This window comes from Atractosteus spatula, chromosome 1 (genome assembly GCF_055471065.1).
Source record: "Atractosteus spatula isolate fAtrSpa1 chromosome 1, fAtrSpa1.hap1, whole genome shotgun sequence".
NCBI classification, from domain to species: Eukaryota; Metazoa; Chordata; class Actinopteri; order Semionotiformes; family Lepisosteidae; genus Atractosteus; species Atractosteus spatula.
Window position 1 is genome coordinate 11657563 of NC_142706.1, and position 15907 is coordinate 11673469.

The 15907-nt window shown below is 42.9% G+C and overlaps 1 protein-coding gene across 6 annotated transcripts in view; it reads right to left on the minus strand.

Annotated features, from left to right (window-relative positions):
• Positions 1–4232: 4232 nt before the first annotated feature.
• Positions 4233–15907, minus strand: part of tbc1d1 (TBC1 (tre-2/USP6, BUB2, cdc16) domain family, member 1) — a 92501-nt gene continuing 80826 nt past the window's right edge. For all 6 annotated transcript variants that reach the window (XM_088909116.1, XM_088909139.1, XM_088909092.1 and 3 more), the window contains 5 exons: positions 13552–13796; positions 12713–12872; positions 9551–9720; positions 6936–7112; positions 4233–4993 (listed from right to left, as the gene is read on the minus strand). In XM_088909116.1, the coding sequence (XP_088765242.1) occupies positions 4778–4993; positions 6936–7112; positions 9551–9720; positions 12713–12872; positions 13552–13796 (968 nt within the window). In that variant the 3' untranslated portion in view covers positions 4233–4777. The remainder of the gene's footprint in view (positions 4994–6935; positions 7113–9550; positions 9721–12712; positions 12873–13551; positions 13797–15907) is intronic.

Below are 15907 nucleotides of genomic sequence, written 5' to 3' on the forward strand. Positions count from 1 at the left end.
AACAGCTCGAGCTCAGTGAGGTTGGATGGAGAGCGTTTGTGAACAGCAGTTTTCAGCTCTTTCCACAGATTCTCGATTGGATTCAGGTCTGGACTTTGACTTGGCCATTCAAACACCTGGATACGTTTATTTGTGAACCATTCCTTTGTAGATTTTGCTGTATGTTTGGGATCATTGTCTTGTTGGAAGATAAATCTCCGTCCCAGTTTCAGGTCTTTTGCAGACTCCAACAGGTTTTCATCCAGAATGGTCCTGTATTTGGCTGCATCCATCTTCCCCTCAATTTTAACCATCTTCCCTGTCCCTGCTGAAGAAAAGCAGGCCCAAACCATGATGCTGCCACCACCATGTTTGACAGTGGGGATGGTGTGTTGAGGGTGATGAGCTGTGTTGCTTTTACGCCAAACATATCGTTTTGCATTGTGGCCAAAAAGTTCGATTTTGGTTTCATCTGACCAGAGCACCTTCTTCCACATGTTTGGGGTGTCTCCCAGGTGGCTTGTGGCAAACTTTAGACGAGACTTTTTATGGATATCTTTGAGAAATGGCTTTCTTCTTGCCACTCTTCCATAAAGGCCAGATTTGTGCAGTGTAAGACTGATTGTTGTCCTATGGACAGACTCTCCCACCTCAGCTGTAGTTCTCTGCAGTTCATCCAGAGTGATCATGGGCCTCTTGGCTGCATCTCTGATCAGTCTTCTCCTTGTCTGAGCTGAAAGTTTAGAGGGACGGCCAGGTCTTGGTAGATTTGCAGTGGTCTGATACTCCTTCCATTTCAAGATGATCGCTTGCACAGTGCTCCTTGGGATGTTTGAAGCTTGGGAAATCTTTTTGTATCCAAATCCGGCTTTAAACTTCTCCACAACAGTATTACGGACCTGCCTGGTGTGTTCCTTGGTCTTCATGATGCTCTCTGCGCTTTCAACAGAACCTTGAGACTATCACAGAGCAGGTGCATTTATAGAGACTTGATTACACACAGGTGGATTCTATTTATCACCATCAGTCATTTAGGACAACATTGGATCATTCAGAGATCCTCGCTGAACTTCTGGAGTGAGTTTGCTGCACTGAAAGTAAAGGGGCCGAATAATTTTGCACGCCCCACTTTTCATTTTTTTATTAGTTAAAAAAGTTTAAAAAATCCAATAGATTTCGTTCCACTTCACAATTGTGTCCCACTTGTTGGTGATTCTTCACATAAAATAAAAAATTTATATCTTTATGTTTGAAGCCTGAAATGTGGCAAAAGGTTGAAAAGTTCAAGGGGGCCGAATACTTTCGCAAGGCACTGTACTGGCCTCTGCAGTTGAATACAATGCTGGAAGATAATAAAAGATCTTCAGCTGGGAGACTGGTCGTCTAAGCTATTGCCGACCATGGTTGTGAACCTTTGGTTTTTCTCATATCGTCTCAAACATTTCTAGAATAGGAATCTAGAATAAGACGCCCTTTCAGAGTTATCACAAAAAACAATGATCACAATTGAATTCGGAGAGCCCTGGGGCCCTAGAGCCTACAGTCTTGCAAAAATGACAAATACCCTCCTATGCAATGGAATGTTGCTTTGGCCAACCTGAATAATTGAGAACGCAGGTGGAATGAAAACGAAAGAGACAGCGTGCCTCTCTCTGAACAGCAGTATCAAGTTCTGACTGCAACAGGTGAATCTGGCTTCCTGTATCGCAGGTTTCAGGATGATCAATAAACACTGTCCGCACCCTTAGGGAGGACAATTAAGATGCCGTTTCATTTAAGAAAGTGACAGCACCATTAAAAATCAAGTTTGAACAAGAACGACCAGTTTTTTTTTGTCTGAACTTGTCGGAGAAATTGTTTTGTGATTAATTAGTTATTTTTAAATGCTACTGCTGAAGAGACTGGGCCAACAGTACCGCAGAAGAAAGCGAAGGCACTCCTACAGTATGTCTCAGAGCACTGCTAGGAACAGTTCAGCATTACCAGTGAAGAATGTAGAGTACGTAGCATGTAGGGAAGTACCAAAGACTCATGGAAAGGAGTAAGTCAAGGAACTGGAATTTTCTAATGATCCACGAAATGAGCTTTAGAGGTGGAGAAGTCCAGTTTGCTTTTCAGCATTTCGACATCCAGAAATACAGTAGCCTTGGAGAGCGACCTTCATCACACGTTTTCTGCCCCAAGGTAGATGACAACTCTTTGAGTGGTACAGGACATCGTTTTGCAAAATGACGCTGTGCACTCCAGTACAGTTCAAACTGAACAGTCCACTGAGGAGCTAGGTATTGAACTGTTATTCTACCTGCCATCTTGTTTGGATCTTATACCATCTTATTCCATGCTTGGCCAACAGAGGGATGTCCCAGTTTAGATCTTCAGTGCTGGTAATGTGGTGCATCTCAGGGACATCCAACATCACGGTATTCTTAAGGCATCTAGAAATGTCTGAGACGGGGGGGAAAGGATTTGCAAGGACACTACAAAACTCTTCTGTGCCTGTGAAGCACATTTTGTGGATTGTTCACAAATTCACCTTACTAACTGACTAACCTTCACAACTTTTTTCCCCACTTTAACAGGGAATGGACGTGCTTCATCATGCAGAAGAGGAAAAAAAAGACATGTTATGCCACCAGCTCATTTGTAATTTTACTGACGCCATTGTCATTTCTAGTAGGGACTGCCTTTTGACTTGGAGGTCTGAAATGCTTTGGCCCAAATTCAGCTTCTAAAATCTCACAGTGGTGATAGTAAGATGACGAAGGCAAATATTTTTGTGTTATTTTACTATTCGTAGCAATCTGTACCAGGGTTCTGAGACTCAGTTCCTGGAGAGCTTTGTCTCTTCTGGTTTTTGTTACAAACTTGACAGTCGATAAAACAATTAATCTAATTATTTCCTATACTAAACATATTGAGAATTTTGCCTTGGGGCTTTTACAGCTGATTATAGACAGACTTTGACTTTATTAAAGGTACAGTTACCTGTATATAACCTGGTTAGAAGTACAGTATTACAGTTACACAGCTGGTCCCCTCCAGGGACTGAGCTTGACATCCCATGCATGATATGCAAAACGGATCTATGCAGATATATATTGCAATATATATATATAAAGTCTAAAAAATCCAAACGCCCTCTTTTGTCATTGAGCAAAAACACTCAGTGTCTTAATACAACAATTTTAATAGGAAAAAAGTAATCAAAAGCAAGCCCCAGGTAAACAGAACCTGTCTCCCGGATATCACAGGCTTCTGTACCTGCGCTCTGGAAAACAAATTCTCTAACGCAAAAAAACGTGGGGACAAATGTTTTATCCAAGAGTCATTAAGATGAACCACCCTGAAATCATGAGCTTATTCTAAATTTATGGGATTATTTCATTATCTTTAAATGATGAAGAAAATCTTCATATGATGGTGTGGATCACGGTTGTTCAGGCCTGGTCCTGGAGGTTGTGTCTTGACCCTTTAAAGTCTGTTTAAAGCCTTTAAATGAGTCAAGCTAAGCCAGTAGTCCCTCCACAGGGCTAGAACTGGACAGCTCTGAAGTTAATTAAACAAAGAGGACTTGAATCTCTGGCATACAAACACAAGACTGAAAAGAGTAGCAGAAGGATGTACAGATAAAAAAAACACCTTCAAACCTGAATACTTGTATCAGGTCCCCTCGTAATCTTCTCTGTTCAAGACTAAAAAGGTTCAATTCCTCCATCCTGTCTGTGTAGGACATGCCCTTTAAGCCTGAAATGGGTGCTCTCCTCTGGACTGATTCCAGAGCAGCAATACACTTTCAATATTATGCTGAATTAAGATGCTCAAAGTGAAAGTATTAATGTTGCATGACTACACGGTCTTTTGAAACCAGCATCATCAACTTTCCATTTCCAAGAGGGTGATTATTAAAATACGGGGCTCTTCTGTATTGTACACATTTTGAACTCCCTGTCTGCACACTAAAAATGAAGATTTGGCTGATTTCAGAATGCAATCTAAATGGTACTTTTTATCATTTTGTCTTCTTGTATAACAGGAGAAAGCCAAAGCTTGTAATATACAAACATTTTAGCAGCATTTTTTCTTTCCACACTGCAAAGCACTGATGCACTACTACCCCCCTCTCTCTCTCCAGTACAATGCTGTAACGTTTTAATAGTTTCTGCCTTGTGAGCCACCTCGAAGGTCAAAAACCAAGAAGCATAAAATAAATCCCCCCTCCCCACCCACAAAAAAAAAACCCTTAAGACTGACCACAAACAGAACAGATCTTTACTGTGATTTCACTCACAAAGAATACAAAACGCATATAAAAAAATAGGTGCGAGTGCCAGATCACTTAAACTAGAGAGGGTGCGATGCTGCCAGCTCCCCTGCAGGACAGAAACAGCCATCTCCCTCGACTGCACGGCTCCGCCTCCCCTCCTCAAGAAGTAACTGGCTTTCTTCCGCGTGCTATCGGTGTGCTTAGTGTAACAAACGGTTATATTCAAAGGCATTTCTCGAGGTGCGTTTTAAGGTTCGCCGGAGCTTTGCTTGAGGTGACAGTCTACAGCAGTGTTCGATTCGGTTGGGACGCTGTCAGCGGTGGTTAGGGAGGGGGCTGGCTCTCGCAGCTGAAAGTAATTTTTATTCGGAGGGCCATGAAGCCGAGAAGCTGTGTCCCCAGCGGGCGACAACAGAAATGGAAAGTGCACAACTTCCTGTCGTGGCGTCGCCATGGAAACCTGGGGAAAAAAACCCGCCTCCCTCCCTCCCTCTCGGCAAAAACAAGGACACACAAACACTCTGCCCAAACACTTCAGGACAGGTCAGTCTCCAGTTTCTCGGACCCCGGCTGACCGGTGCTGTCCTCGGCGGTATTCAGCGTGCTGATGTACACTCTCATCTCCGCCACTGTGTCCAGCAGGGCGGCTCTCTCCAGCTCCAAAGTGCGCACCGTCTGCTTGAGTTTGGCCTCGCTGGCCACCAGGTTCTCCACTCGGGCCTCCAGGCTGTGGATCTTTGCGTGGGCCATCTTGAGGGAAAGAAATCAAACACGGATCAGCCTCTCTGGGTGAATCTCTTCACCTTAAAAGTCAAGAACTTCAAACAAAAACACAGGAGAAAAGACAAGCCTAGGACCCAGACCAAGTAAACAGGGTGGTGACCTTCGTCTGGCCTCGGTGATCTTTAATGAAAATGAAGCGACTCTTCAGAGGATGCCCACTGTATGGTGACACTGCTGCCATATCTAACAGAGCTGTCTAGATCTAGAATCACGCGTGTTACTAATAAAAAGCATGCTTAGTCTGTGTTTCTGTGCACTGTCGGTTTATCTGGGACAGATTCATCTAGCACTGAGTAAAAATCAAATTTGTACTACATGAATTAAAGTGTCACTTTCAGAACCAACTCCACCCTTGCAGCTGGTAATAATGAAGGACACATAATGCATACATTCGATACTAGGCCTCAGGATGTTTTCAGTTCGCTGTTTTATTGCATATAATTCAACTGGAGACATCTGAATTGGGTAAAACCTCCAATACCTAATGAATACAGTATCTCCAGCTTATCTCAGACAACACCTGTATCTGTTTCTGTACCATGGCCTTCAGCACATTTTATAACATATAGTATTGGTAGGATTTTGACATGCTAATAAGCCACAAACTGCAGGAAACACTGATATTTCAGATGGCTGCTTTTACCATGAGCTTCTATGAGGTACGACATCTGTGTATTTTTTGTTACTTCATTACAGTGTTAAAAACATTCTTCACGGGAAAACTTTGTAATCGAACAGTAGAATACATTTGAACTAAACAGCAAACATCGGTTTGCTCTGTTTGACTTCAAAAGCTCCTTGCAGGAAACAAAGTACAACTGGCTCGCCAAGGCTACAGTTCTGGTTCAAATCTGTACACAAATTTGATTAAGTACGATAAATAGAACAGGCACATTGGAGGTTTGGATGGTTATTTTTCAAAAAACTCCAAGGATAGAATCAACCGAGCAGAAGCTAGTCTCTTTTCAGGTGTCGTAAGGCTTAGTTTGTTCTACAAGGCTGATGCTAGGGTTTTAGCATTTCCATTCCCTCAAGCCTGCAGAACCCGAAACGGCTCAAATAGTCTCACTTTCATTACCAATGCCCGATACCAAAAAACACCTAGGATGAAAAGCTCTCCAAGCTGTTTCGGGTTCTCCGGTGGATGAGGGTGGGGAAGTGCAGCTGGGGAAGAACGGGACACTACGTACTGTGTGTGAAAATTCCGAATGACATGAAATGAAAGTGTGAATGAGGGGTGTTCGAAATGGGAAAGCAGCTGGTCTTTGTCTAATATTTGCACAAATCAAAACCTTTAGCACATTCTGTTTCCCCTTGTCTCCCTGTGCTTGAAAAAGGCTTACATCAGGGGTCTCAGACTCACTTCCTGGGCAGCCGTGTAAATTCTGGGTGTTGTTCCAAACTCAGTTGTCAATTAAACAATTAACCTAAATATGTTTTTCAATTAGACATACACAGGATTTTTAAAGGCCTTTTACTGCTGATTACATAAGACATTCACTTTTATACCTATAACTCACCTCAGAGCCTTGTTAGATGAATTATACTGTAAGTAGGCAGCTAAATAATTAGGCCAATAATGTAACAGACAACATGGGTGGAACAAAACCCGAAAAGACACCAAAGCTCTCCAGGAAGTGACTTTCAGAGCCCTGGTTTACAGGACAAACCAGCCCCCTTTCTCTGGCCCTATAGCAGCGATCTGCCAGCTCTGTGACTCCACTCTCGAACAGATGCACACAGACCTCATTCAGCTCAGCTTACACTAAGCTGACTGGATGGCTGTATCCCTCTCCAGACTTGCTCCACTTGGCAGCACATCTCCAGAGCACCAGCCACAGCTGCAGCACACTGACGATTATGCAGACACCTCCATTTGGCTTCTGCTACTTGCAGAGGCTCTTCTAACCTGTAGCTCCTCCAAAAGGTCCAGGTTTTGCTGCCGCAGGCTGCTGTTGGTCTTCTCCAGCTTCTCCATCTTCTGGTTGTCGCTCAGGGGTAGCGGTGAGTCCATCAGCTCATCCTGCAGGACGTGGTACTCCACCTCGTAAGCCTGGAGCTGCTTGGAGATGTCCATCTCAAACACCTGATGACAACGCAGCACACACCATGGGTGACTACTTGAGAACACCTGTTGGATTTACTGTGTACCTCTCCAAACACAATGTCCCTTGGGTGGAAGAGCCAAACTAGTTTTTATTTGGAAGGAGCTTCTAGAAATACCCATTCTATTTGAAATAAAAATAGTATTAAATATATTGCTTTTCTGCTTTGTTGTTACAGTTTGTACATGAGCCTGCTGTTGAATCCCTTTTCCCAATAATTATACCAGGAAGCATAGTTAAAAAATAAAGCACATACAACACATACTGTATGATGAAATGACCCCATGATTAACTTTAGGCCACATCTTCAATATGTGGAGTGTTTCCTGGATGCAGGCATGCAATCTAAAAGCACAAGTAAAAATCGTTCCATCAGACAGTCTTTCTTAAGACTCCTGAGTCAGATCTGCAGAAGCACTATATTTTCCATTTAAGGATTAATCCTCTGAAAGCATGGCTTAGGACAATCTTACCTTACTTCTGATTATAATGTGTTTAGACGAAAAAGTTCCAGATTGCACTTCTTAAGCTGTTGCAAAAATCTGATTCTTGACTCTACAGACTCCTGCCGGAGACACACCCTACTCAGGAAGTGTGGAACAGTGTGTTTGGAAAGGGCTAGTTCCTGCATGCTTTCTCTAAGTCCACACCACATTTAGAGCACCTTCCTCCACACAGGCCACATCTTGGAAAGCACAGTATTGGAGCAGGAATTGAACTGCATTCATTTTCAAAATTCACTGATTTTCAAGGGCAGCTCCTCTTTCCTCTAGTATTCTACATCATGAACAAAACAATCACATTCACAACTGCTGTAGTCTAAGACATTTCTTTTATGAAAAAAACCCCCACCAAAAACAGCTTTTGCTTTGGTTTGAAAATTCGAAGCTTTTCAAGCGACAAGCTCAAGCTTCTCCAATTAAATGAAATTCCAGATGTTTCTGGGGTATTCCCACAGCTTTATTCTATCAATATGTGGAGAAAGATGCCTGGGGAACAGGAGTGGGCAGATTACAGTATGTATTGGAGGACTCCTTGTTTCATCCCGTCTTTTCAGCAGTATCTGCACAGCTGTTCTGGGAAACTGTTCTGCCGTATTTGTCTTCACTCCCCCAGCTCCGTTTCTAAATTATAACTCTGTAATGTAAGGGCTTTACTGGTTGAACTGTAAAGCAGCAGGCTGTATTTATAAAACACTTCAAATGTTTTTGTGTGTGTGTGTGTAAAACATGACATAACATTTTACCTGACTATTTTAACAGCAAAAGAACAAAAGGAGAAAAAACAAAAGAAGAACAAAAGAAGGAATTTTCTCCTGAAACGGGAGATTAAAACATTACGTCAGTTTGGCTAGGACATCTAGTACAAGATCTAATCTGAAGCGGTATCTGACACAATAAAGGATTCTGCCCAGGGTGCACAGGAGAAGTGTTTCAGCAGTGTGTGTTGACAGAAATTTGTGTGTGCAGTTCCAGGCCTCAGACAAGCAGGAGAGTTGTGCATGAGGTCGCAGTGTCTCAACATGTCAGGAGCATGTCTCTTTTTTAGGACGCAGACCTGGGTAGTAAAATCGATCGACGCCACATGAGCCTGTTTGTTGCACCGAGCTGGTGTAAGAGTTCAGTCTCACAACGTTGGGTGGCCGAAAACAAATAATAACATCACTGCCATTCAATGAGACCTGCCCTGACTCTTCCTTCATTCCCTCATCTGAGGGGAATATACCTGTGCTGATTTGAACTTAAGTTTCATACAGTATCTAGAATACCGATGGGTATCTATATACCCGTTAATACTTCTAAACGATGTTGGGAAGAAATGTTAGCCTCTCATAAGAATGACTCTTTGCTATTGTTTGTATTTAGTCCACATTTCATATAGTTGTGACTGACTGTGACTGAGCAGCACAGGTGAAACACTGTAGATTATAAATTGTCTGTTTAACTCGGCCAGTGCCAAAAGCTACTAAACAAATCATCAATGTCACCTGCCTTTAAAATGGGAGAAATAATGTAAATGTTCCTTTTAAGAGAAATACCTGTTTATCTAGTAAACTCTTAAGTTAAGACTTAAGGAAATACTGTTAATAAATTTGTCTTTCCATATTTTATTGCTATGCTTAATTTTGCCAAAACATGTTGTGCACCTTTGCACAAACGCTTGGCATTTAAGTTTGCGCGGAGATCTTAAGGTAGCAAAAATATATACTGAACAACTGCAGATGTGCCTGTTTAGAAATGGCATAGCAATGAGGCAGAACATCACCTGGGGCAAAAAACAATCCATTGAAAGGCTTCCCCAAACCACATCTCTTTCTCAGAATCGAACACGCCTTTGTTTATGAGTGTTATCTTTATATCTTGACTTAACAGACCAATTAATGACTTTACTTAATACAACAACAGCACGCACCACCTACCTGGTTAATGGTCTTTTCCATCTGAACCAGGCCCAGATTGGGCAGAGTGGTTTTGATGAAATCCACAATGGCCTCCAGGTTGTCGTGCTGAAGGATGAGGGGCTTGTGGCTGCCCAGCAGGCTGAGCGCCACCTTGAAGATGACCTCCGCCCCCTGGAGGAAGAGCATATCTGCAGAGAACAAGACGGAGCTGTGGTCACCGCCCTGCCGCAGTGCCCAGCTTCACACAAACAGGCTGCCACGTGCTAACAATCCAGCTTTCTGTTGTGCTGCGCCTAATGAGCTTTTAAGAAGACAGCGACAATGAAAACAACATTCCTGCGGTATTAGCACAGAGTGAGAAAGAGGAATTCAAAGCACCAAAGACTGAACACAAGGAGATGAGGCACATTGAACTGAATATGGAGCGACAACAGAAGTAGAAGGAAAAGGCTAACGAGTTATTCGTGTACAGAGAAAATTAAATGCACGGAGAAGGATGAGGGAACATTATTAGAGGGCAATGTGACCTAAACAAACATTTGTAAAAACCGACAAAGGAGACCTATAGAACAACAGAGCAAATGTATTTAGGTACATGGACAGTGTGCCACATTCCATCTAAACAAAGTGGACCATAGAGCAATCATTAAAACAGCACAATGAATAGAGAGAAGCTCGAGAGTGAGCCTAAAGCACTCCCTCTCAACAACCGACCCTGGTGACAAGAAACACAGCCTCATTTGGATTTAACTAGGCACTTTAAAGCTTTGTAAAGTTTTATAGAATGAATTAATAAACAAGTGCTGCTGAAGATGGATGGATTTGACCCAGCTGGGACATCTTCTTTAGCAACTGTGAGATCTCGGCATCGTCGGTGTTCTCCGATTGGTGCTCAGTGGAAAGCAGGTGGAAGTGCATTAAAAAAAAACAGGGTTCAGTTCTTTAACCAGAGAGAATAGAACGAGCTTCCCAGCCATACCCAGGTTTCTTTCAAAAATGTTCTTAACTTGAATCAATCAGAGATCAACTTGGATCAATTAGAGATCACCCTGCAACTTAGCACTGGCAGTCCACTGGAGCTCAGCAGGTGTGAGCCTGGTCAGTACCTGGATGGGAGACCTCCTGGGGAAAAACTAAGGTTGTTGCTGGAAGAGGTGCTAGTGGAACCAGAAGGGAGCGCTCACCCTGAGGTCTGTGCAGGTTCTAATAGCCCAGTACAGTACACTGCAAAAATGTCGTCGTCCTTCGGGTCAGACATAAAACTGAGGTCCCGACTTTCCATGGTCATTAAAGATACCAGGGCATTTCTCAAAAAGAGTAGTGGTATTACGCTGGTGTCCTGGCCAAATTTCACCCTGGTCTTTACCAGTCATGGCCTCCTAATAATCCCCATCTATGAAATGGCTTCATCACTCTGCTCTCCTCCCCACTGATAGCTGGTGTGTGTGGTGAGGTATCACATCATCCCTGTGGGGCTTCACATTGGTGGTGGAGGGGAGTCCCCAAAAATTTAAGGCGCTTTGAGTGGAGTCAAGAAAAGAACTACAGTACATAAGTGTGAGGAATTATTATTATTATTAGGCCAAATTACCTGCTCTCCTTTGTGACCTTACTCATATTTTTTTTTTCTAGCACTACTGTAAGCACAGTAGGGCTTGCAGAGTGAAAAGAGCACATTGCTCAACAATCTGGGGTGTGGCAGCCGTGGGGGGGAGATTGTCATGCGGTTGAACGCTGAAAAAAATTGTTTTTCCAAATTTAAAAGCAAGTAAAATTCTGACAGCATAAAACTTCCTTATAATCAAAAATTGTAGCCCGTCTTCCTTTTGAGCGAGCTGTCCTTGAAGTCCAATCTATGACTGATCAGTATTCAGCTAAATTCATTCTTTATAGTGTCTTCTGCACTGCCAGAGGCTGAACTTTTAACCCTGTGACCTACTTTTTAAAAGCTCTGAATTGTACAAGCTATCTGGAGTTGCCATGCCTCTTACTGAAGACTAAAAACACATCCTTCCTTGTTCAAGAGGAATGCAGTCAACAAAGGTCTATTGTCTAATTAGAAACAGCTCCAAAGTGTGATTTTCGTCTCCCACGAATTGGAGAGATGCCAATGGGCTGGCACTGGCCAGCAGGATTAACACTGAGTGTGCCTGCTGGACAAAACGCAGGACAAGACCGAGCAGAAAGCGTTTCCATCACAAATCTGTGTTTGGGCGAAGACGCGCGACAATGTTTTTTCATCCTTTAGTCCTTTCGAGTTTTAGCAATACTAAGAAAAAAAAGCCAACAAAAACAGTGTGAATGGGAGGTTACCAACATGTGCACATCAAAATCCTAAACAGTACCTTTTAAAGATCGATTTCTTCTGCGACCACAACAGTCATCCCAGCTTTATTTACTCTATGCGCACACCCACCTGATGATGTTCACAGCTTTAGTGAAGCCCCAAACCACTATCAAGAGACTTTGACTTTAGCGTGAGCATTTCTGTAAACAGTTGTGTATGCAGAGGCTATCAAAGCTTCTGTCTGACTCTAACAACCACAGAGGATCGAATGACAGACATCTTCTGTTAAAAACTGTGCTCTGTGGCTTGCTTGCTTGTAATCCACACCATATTTATTGTGGTGGCTGCCCATAATCTGTCATGCACTGTAAATCTACTACAACTGATTTATACTTTGTCTTGCCATTCTGTCAGACCACTCTTGTTTAACAGCTCTTTTATAATTATCTGCAGGTTTGGAATCTGACAAATATCGCTGTCTGTAATCCATTGGTAATGTCTGTTGTGCACCATTCTCTGCAGCTGCTCCTCTTCCGATGGCTATAGTCCATTCCAACCAACTGTTCCCTTTCATAAGCAGGTTTGGATGTCTTAAAACTGGCTGTTAGGGCATGTCAAAGAGAACCAAGCCATTTTCAAGAAGATAAAAAAACAACACATTCAAAAGCAAAGAAACCATTCTGCCGGATATGAATGAGAGGCCAATGAAGCAGCTTGAATGATCACCAGCGAATTATCGAGCGCTTCCTACTCACTAACATTTCCTTGAGTTGCGTGCTGGGCACGTTTACAATGAGCTGCACAAAACTGGGAAGACGATCTGGAGCTAAAAAGCTTGAAAAAAAAAAACGGCTTGTGACCTTTTACAAGGAGGCCGTAAAAGCCTTTCTTACCAAAGACCCTGGCCACGAAGCCCAGAGGGAACTGGGAGGCGAACATCGTGAGGAACCAGGGGGCAGCGTACAGGCTAGGGCCGATCTCGTACTCCTCCAGGTGGTTGTACAGGTCTCGGTGGTAGTCGTGAAGGAGGCGTGACAGCTGGTACATCTGGATCTGTGGAGAAAGAAACCCGAGCTGTATAGAGCACGGTTCCACAAGGACTAACACAGCAGAGAGTGCAGAAAAGAAAAGGCACAGGGAAACTGATTGGAAAAGCAAGGCAAAACATTCGGAGGAATACTAAACACCAACCTGGAAACTGTGGAAAAGTAATCTTGTGTTAAAACTAAAGAAAACTGCACCAGCTAATTGCAATGGGACACAAAAATCAAGCTTTAAAATCTTGTTTGAAAAAAAAAACCTTTAGAACGCTCTTTCTTCACTTAAAACCTATTTCAAATGTGTAGCATGGAAATAGGTATTACAGTGGCTAAAATCTGATGAGCCAGCTCCAAGCAGTCAAACCACAAAAACAGTTATACAAATTAACTCCTGTGCCTGAAACAAAACAATAACATGTGCACAATGGTAACATGTTACTAAACTGGAGTTAAAGAAATTATAAGGGAAAAGAGCGAAGCTCAATTTAAGTGTACTGCCAAGTACTCAGGTTTATGAAATCTCCGGAGAAAATAACAATTATAACATTTTCGACTTGTATTTTTTTTAGGTAGGATACAAACGGCACTCCAGGAACTAGCGTCCTGCCACAGTGCAAAAAAAAAAAACTAAGAAGAAGCGTTTCCTGACAGCAGATATACTGTAAGTGGAGGCCAAATGCTGTGCCCTGTACCTGCAGGATGATCATGTCAGGCCTGTACTGCTTCCTCAAGCCCATGTCGTACATGAGGAACTTCAGCATTTCGAAGGCATCGTCTTCGCTCATGTGGAGCAGCAGGACCCCAGCCACGAAGCTCAGCCCCTGGCAGTACCCCACCTCCGGGTCCAGCAGGGAGTACGCCTTCAGCAGGTTGTAAAGGGACAGCTGTCCAGCCCCCAGCTGGGCAGAGAAGTAAGGGTGTGTTGGGAAGGTACGGCCTGCAGAAACGGAGGGAGCACTCAGGAACACAGACTAATCTCACCACAGCCTCTCTTTACCCTAAGGCTTGGTCAGCATTTGTGTTTATTTACACAGTCTTGAGGAAAAGTCACTTTTCATATGTAATTCACTGCAGTTACACATTACTTCTCAACAAAAGCTGAGACCGCGCTGGCCTACTAATCCTCAGCACCATTCAGCCTCTTGTGAGACGCTGGCTAAGCTGCTGAATAAGCCACTGTTCATCTATTGACATGACCCAGGCTTGAACTTGCCATGCCTGGGTTATAGACCTCAACCTGCTCTGAGCAAGCACTGTTAGTGGCTGAGACATGTGGGAGATGGAGCTCGGGAGAAGTCCTGATACTTTAGTTCTGCTGTATCTCGCTCCTGTTCCACAGGCTACTGCTCTCAGTCAGAAGGTGATGAAATTTGAAGACAGCATGATAACATTTTTGGTCAGGAATGTAACCTGTTTTTGTGGTTTTGTCTAGCAAATATCTATCTTAATCAGCATAATGTTTGATACACATAATAGAAACATAAAATAACACATAATTTTCCTTTCAGAAGGAAAAACTGGAAAGTTAAGCTCCGTCTTGTTCATATATGCTGTATTTCTTCAGACACAAACTTTTGTGGAGTACAAGCAGGCACAACCAAGGACAAATATCAACCAAAGACGTTATTTTCTTTGGAGGCGCATTTCATTCTTTTTTCAAGAACCACATGCGAAAAATATCAAAAGCATGTAAATTCACAGAAAGTAATCATTTTTTTCCCAAAAGCATTCTTGAAATTCTTTCTGACGTCACAGAACCGAGCAGCGACGCTCGGAGAGATGCTACAACAGCTGCAGGAAGAGAAAAGACCTCTTCTCAGAAGGTTGCAGGTAGACAGCAACACTCAAGACATCTTTCACACATTCCCCCCCACTGCATGCGTGGCCTCTAGATCAACCCTTACACCTCCCACCTGTCAGGAAGTTCCTCTCTGTAACAGCAGTCGGATGAGAAAAAGAGCCAAAAGATTCGGATGTATAAACAAGCACTTCATATTGAAGACTGCAGGGAGTACACATAGAGCTTTCGCAAACAATGATAAAATCTCATGACTGAGGAATAACAGGCAGAAGAATAATTAAAAAGGTAGATTTCAACACCAAGTTATCAAGTTTCTGTATGTAGCACTACAGTCATAGACATAATATTCATAGCAGATGAATAGCAGTTAAAAAGGACTAGTAGCAGTAGGAAGAATAAGAATAAGAATACTCCATTTATAATCCGATGAAGTGCAGCCACCATTTGGGTAAATTCCAGCTGTTCTTGTACACCAGGCACCCTACTGCACAGCAAAAAGTTATGTGGAACTGGACTGAACACTCTCAAGAGAATTTATAATGCATAAGTGAGAGCTCTAGTCTTTTGTAAAGGGTGCACCAAACCAAGCACTGCTGATAAAAAGCTCTCACAGGCCAGACCGACTGTCTCTCTGCAGTCTTATCTAGAGATAAGGAGAGGGGTTTGAAACTAGACAAAAGTGTTCCCTGGTGTTTATTTTACTGTGCATGACAAGAATCATTGCGGATATCTGATAAATGGCCTGGGCAGAGCGACAGCAAAGAGTCTGGCAACTAATTTTAGCAAAATCTGGGTGGTCAATATAGAACACAAAACAATACAACATTTACCCTCCAAGCAAAACCCATACACACCTTCAGTGACACACCCTTTGTTTCCACCAAAGAGCTCCTAAAATAAAGGGAGGTGGTTGTAATTAAAGTACCAAGCTCTAGGGATCTGACTGCACCAGCAGCGTGCTTTCATGTTTATTATGGAGATACGAGTTTGAAGAGAACTGAGAAGACAGCCCATCTGCTTAAGTCAGTGTCTACCCGTTTTAAAAATGTTATTAAAGTTCCTGGCTGAGATGGCAAGCACCAAGGTATCAGAAATGTTTCACTGGCATCAACTTCAGAGGTAGAGCAGTGTTTGCAAACGTGCAGGAATGCAGGCTTGGACATATTCATTCTGAAATCATCAAGACGGGGATGAGGAGACCAACTACTTATGACACAAAGTAATGTTCTGAGTATTGATTACAGCAA